Raw genomic sequence first — 5568 nt, forward strand, 5'->3', positions numbered from 1 at the left:
GCCAGTCTAGCAACATGAGCTTTATCGAGAGACAATTGCAAACCTCCCTAAATCGCATAGACCATTGGTCCAAGACTAATGGTTTTACTTTCAACATAGAGAAATCCTCGTGCATCCACTTCTGCCGAAGGCGTGGTTTGCACTTGGATCCTGAAATACATTTAAATGGGGTTAAAATCCCAATGGTGAAAGATACGAAGTTCTTGGGAGTCATATTTGATTCCAAACTGATGTTTTTATTGCATTTGCGTAATTTGAAGAGTAGATGTTTAAAATTCCTGAACCTTTTAAAGGTACTGTGCTGCTTATCCTGGGGAGCAGACAAAGTTTCTATGCTCAGGATTTACAGGGCTCTTGTCTGCTCAAAGCTGGATTACGGATGCATTGTTTATGGCTCTGCGCGAGAATCTACTCTTCGGATGCTGGATCCAATCCACCATCAAGCATTACGTTTGTGCACTGGTGCATTTTGACCTTTCGATGTGGGTTTCTGTCTGTGGTGAGGGGGACCTCCCAGAGATGGTTTAGTAACTCTTCTTTACCATCCCTGGGATCTGAACGCCCACTCACGTGTTTGCCGTGCGTGGTGTCCCTTATGCCGGAAAGGGGGATCCTGGTAGTTGAGGGGCAACATAACTGCTTTGGCCCCTGCTTCGGATAAACGGGAGGCTCAAATCAGGCTCCGTTTGAGTCAATCGGCTGGTCGTTGAGTCATTCTTGACCTCGGCTTGGAGTCAACCGATCGATGCAGACCGGGCGGACATGTCAGTCTAGATGTGCTTTTCTTGACTGCATTGTGAGGGTATAGCTCCTGGGAAACCGTGGTGTGACGGTCTATGGAAGTACACCATGTGATGGCATCCTCTTGTTGGGCCCCATAGTGGGTGGGGTCACTAGGAGCTGAATTTTTTCCCTAATTATGGATTCAAAAAATTCAAAAAGTTCTTGTGCACCAGCAACAAAAACAAACAAAAAAAATCTTCACTAATCCAGCGTACTTAGTAATGCACACAACCGGAGAAAAACCCTTGGCTAAAGCTTCTCCTTTCTTGATTCAAAAATTGTTTGAATCGACCATTGGACAGTTGAAAAAAATACAAAAATTAAGATCAGGAGATTTACTGGTGGAAACAGCTTCCCCACAACAATCGGCAAAACTTCTGGAAACAAAGACCCTAGGAGAAATGGAAGNGCTAAAGCTTCTCCTTTCTTGATTCAAAAATTGTTTGAATCGACCATTGGACAGTTGAAAAAAATACAAAAATTAAGATCAGGAGATTTACTGGTGGAAACAGCTTCCCCACAACAATCGGCAAAACTTCTGGAAACAAAGACCCTAGGAGAAATGGAAGTCACTGTCACCCCACATGTGAGCCTAAACAAATCACGTGGGGTAATATCTGAGATCAATCTGATATCTGAAGATGAATCAGATATTCAGATTGGCCTTTCAGACCAAGGTGTTACTGCTGTCCGACGCATTTCCATTTGTCGAGATGGCAAGTTGATTCCCACCAAACACCTTATTTTGACATTTAATAAACCGACTTTGCCATCTGTTATTACAGCAGGTTATCTGCGCTGCCCAGTTCGCCCATATGTTCCAAATTTGCTGCGTTGCTTTAAATGCCAGCGATTTGGACATTCAGAAACATTGTGCTGAGGGAAAAGCATATGCGCACAGTGTGGAACTGAAGGTCACGAGAGTACTGAGTGTACCACTACTCCGTGCTGTGTGAATTGCAAAGATGCCCATCCTGCCTACTCTCGAAAATGCCTAGCATGGCAGAGAGAGAAAAAATCCAGCGAGTAAAAACCATTAACAACATACCATACCTGGAGGCTCGGCGAATGGTCACTCAAAGCACAGTAGTGAAACAGAAAACATTTGCTTCTGTGTTGAAATCCACAAAGTCATGTGGGGTTCAAACTGATATTTCTGTCTCCCCAAGCGAATCTCTTACTCGCCATGCAAAATGTTTAATACTCCCGTCTACACAAACACCAGAAAAGGAGATCACAAAAGGAAAAACACCCCTGCCTAAAACGGGTAATTACAAGAAACCTGGGTATTAAAAAGGCTAGTAAGAACCCACTAAACAAACAGAGAGTGAAAGCAGCTCTATCTAAATCTAAAAAATTAGAGGCTCAGTCTATGAGTGAGTTCTCTGATATCTCTGATGAAGAGAATAATATGGAGGTAACAAAACCAATGTCACCTCCAAAAGGAAAATCATCAGTTAAACTGAAGAGGGACACTTTTTCTAAGAATGCTGCCTCAAACACATAATGGATTATAAAATAATCCAATGGAACTGTCGTGGTTTCCGAAACAACTTCTCTGACATTAAACACTTGACATCATCTACCTCATCTCTCTGCGTGGCACTCCAGGAGACTCATCTGAAACCTAGAGAGGGAATTACTTTAAAAGGATTTGATCTCTACCGCAAGGATGATGATAGCCACAACCGTGCAAGTGGTGGTGTGGCTATTCTGGTTTCCAACCGCACCCCATCCTTGCCGGTACAAATAACAACAGAGCTGCAAGCTGTGGCAGTCAGAATTTCTATTGGAGTAACTGTCACGGTTTGTTCTATATACTTGCCACCAGATGTCAGAGTCAACGAAGATGAATTGGATGCTTTGGTTGAACAGTTGCCTACTCCATTTGTTTTACTAGGTGATTTCAATGGTCACAATCCAATGTGGGGCAGTCCCGACATTAACCGTCGAGGCAGGACCATTGAAAGGTTCATAGGCAATCAGCAGTTATATTTATTTAATACAGGAGAAGTGACATACTTCCATGCCCCAACAAGAACATTCACTGCCATTGATCTATCATTAGCAAGTCCAAACCTGTTTTCAGCATTTACATGGGAGGTTGGATCTAATCCACTCTCTAGCGACCACTTCCCAATATTTCTAAAATATCGAGGCAGAGAAAGCTGTGAAACAGCCCGTCCACCACGCTGGAAACTGGAAACGGCAGATTGGCCTGCATTCTCCTCTATGGCTAACATCACTGAGGAAATGGCCAATACTGCTGATATCAATGATGCAGTTGAAGTTGTCACTTCTACTATTATTCAGGCAGCGGAAAAAACAATGGGGAAAACATCAACTAGATATCCAAAGCATCCGAAACCATGGTGGAATCCGAATTGCGAGGCAGCATTTAAAGCACAAAAGAAAGCATGGGGAATTTTTAGAAGATACCCCACTGCTAGAAATTTGATAGCTTTTAAAAAAGCGAAGGCAAATGCCAGAAGAATAAGAAGGCAAAGCCAAAGGGATTCTTGGAGGAAGTATGTTTCTAGCATAACATCTTCCACTAGCTCAAAAGCAGTCTGGGATAAAATTCATAAAATCAATGGGAAATATGCTTCTCACTCTCTGTCCATGCTGGAAAATAATGGCACAATAATCAGCAATATACAGGGTATTGCTGATACGTTGGGTGAAACATCTACTTCATCTAGCAATATTATGTATTCAAGAAATTTTCAGGCTTATAAAGCCCAAAGAGAAAAACAGTGTTTAAACTTTTATTCCTTATTTAATGAGGAATATAATGTGCCATTCACTAGAATTGAATTACAAACAGCGCTCTCTTGCTCGCGGAATAGTGCTGTAGGCCCAGATAAAATCCACTACAGCATGATTAAAAATCTGTCAAACAATTACCTTTCTAATCTCTTGCACCTGTTTAACAGAATATGGACAGAAAATAATTTTCCTGACTCTTGGAGATTATCAATTATTATCCCTATTTCAAATCCTGGTAAAGACTGCAAGAATCCCTCTAATTACAGACCAATCTCTCTGACAAGTTGCCTGTGTAAACTTTTTCAGAGGATGGTAAACAGACGTCTGATGTATCTCTTAGAGGAAAAGAACTACTTTTCATTACATCAGACTGGATTTCGTAGGAACAGAAGTTCCACGGATAATCTAGTAAAACTTGAAACATCGATACGCGAAGCGTTTGTTAGACGACAACACTTAGTGTCTGTATTCTTTGATATAGAGAAGGCCTATGATCGCTGCTGGCGTTACGGAATACTTCGTGATCTACATGAATTCGGATTGCGGGGTAATTTGCCAGTTTTTATAAAAAACTTTTTACAGAATCGAAGATTCCAAGTCAGGATGGGCAACACTCTATCTAGGTCTTTTGTCCAAGAAGAAGGTGTTACTCAAGAATGTATTTTGAGTGTGACTCTGTTCCTAATTAAAATTAATAGCATAGCTAACTGTCTTCCTTATAGTGTGAAACACTCTTTGTATGTGGATGACTTTCAGATTTCCTGCCAGTCTAGCAACATGAGTTTCATTGAGAGACAACTGCAAACCTCCGTAAATCGAATAGACAATTGGTCCAAGATTAATGGTTTTAGTTTCAACATAGAGAAGACCTTGTGCATCCACTTCTGCCGAAGGCGTGGTTTGCACCTGGATCCTGAAATATATTTAAATGGGGTTAAAATTCCAATTGTGAATGAGGCTAAGTTTTTGGGTGTTTGTATTGACCAAAAACTGACATTTTTGCCACACTTGCGCAACCTGAAGAGTAGATGTTTAAAATCTCTAAACCTTATAAAGGTATTATGCTGCTCATCCTGGAGAGCAGACAAAGTTTCTATGCTCAGGATTTATAGGGCTCTTGTTCGCTTCAAGCTGGACTATGGGTGCATTGTTTATGGCTCTGCGCGAGAATCTACTCTTCGGATGCTGGATCCAATCCATTATCAAGCTTTGCGTTTGTGCACTGGTGCATTCCGAACTTTCCCTGTCCAAAGTTTGTACGTTGATGCTTATGAGCCTCCACTGTCACTCAGGAGAGAACAGTTGTCTCTTTTTTATTATCTAAAACAGAAATCTTATACTAAACCTTCAGTTGATTGTACAGTATCAGATACTCAGCTGAAAAGGTTATTTGAAGCTCGCCCAAGCAGTGTCCCTACGTTCGTCATAAGAATGGAGAATGTAAGCAGCACGATTGACCTGAACATAAGCAACGTTTCACAGGCCGAGATTGATAGTACGCCACCCTGGTCTACTCCTGTGATAAATGTTGACTTTAGCTTAAAGCAGTTTCCTAAGGAATCAACTCCAGACTATGTCTATAAACAGCACTTTGCAGAAATCCAACACAATGATAGGTATTTAATTCCCATTTACACTGACGGTTCTAAATCGGATGATTATGTTGGCTCAGCCTTTGTCTGCCAGGATGAAATTGTGGCAGAGCAAATTTCATCGAATTCATCTATTTTTACTGCAGAGCTGCATGCTATCCACTTAGCCTTAAACTATGTAATCAGAAAAGGTCATTGTCGCTGTGTTATTTACACTGACTCAGTTAGTGCACTTCAGGCTTTGATCTCGTGTGAACCTAGTTCTCACTCTATAGTGATTAAAATTCGTAAATTGTTTAGCCATCTTCTTGCAAGGAATTTCTCTATAAAATTTTGTTGGGTCCCAGGCCATGTTGGTATAAGAGGAAATGAAGAAGCAGATGCAGCTGCAAAATCAGCTAGTCCTCCACAGCACACAATGCGT

General features: G+C 41.3%; 1 protein-coding gene across 3 annotated transcripts; it reads left to right on the forward strand.

The window, feature by feature from the left end:
* The first annotated feature begins 641 nt into the window (after positions 1-641).
* LOC111628465 lies at positions 642-1680 on the forward strand. 3 transcript variants are annotated; one of them, XM_023372273.1, is made up of 2 exons: positions 642-1124; positions 1286-1680. In XM_023372273.1, exons 1-2 carry the CDS (start codon positions 1005-1007, stop codon positions 1661-1663), a joined length of 498 nt encoding a protein of 165 aa, XP_023228041.1. In that variant the 5' UTR covers positions 642-1004; the 3' UTR covers positions 1664-1680. The 3 variants fall into 3 exon arrangements, with proteins under 3 accessions (XP_023228041.1, XP_023228037.1, XP_023228035.1); XM_023372269.1 differs by having other exon boundaries at positions 642-1108; positions 1270-1680; XM_023372267.1 differs by having other exon boundaries at positions 642-1060; positions 1222-1680.
* Positions 1681-5568: the final 3888 nt, after the last annotated feature.

The sequence above is a fragment of the Centruroides sculpturatus genome, unplaced genomic scaffold, assembly GCF_000671375.1.
Source record: "Centruroides sculpturatus isolate CEXI.00-Female unplaced genomic scaffold, Cexi_2.0 scaffold65, whole genome shotgun sequence".
NCBI lineage: Eukaryota > Metazoa > Arthropoda > Arachnida > Scorpiones > Buthidae > Centruroides > Centruroides sculpturatus.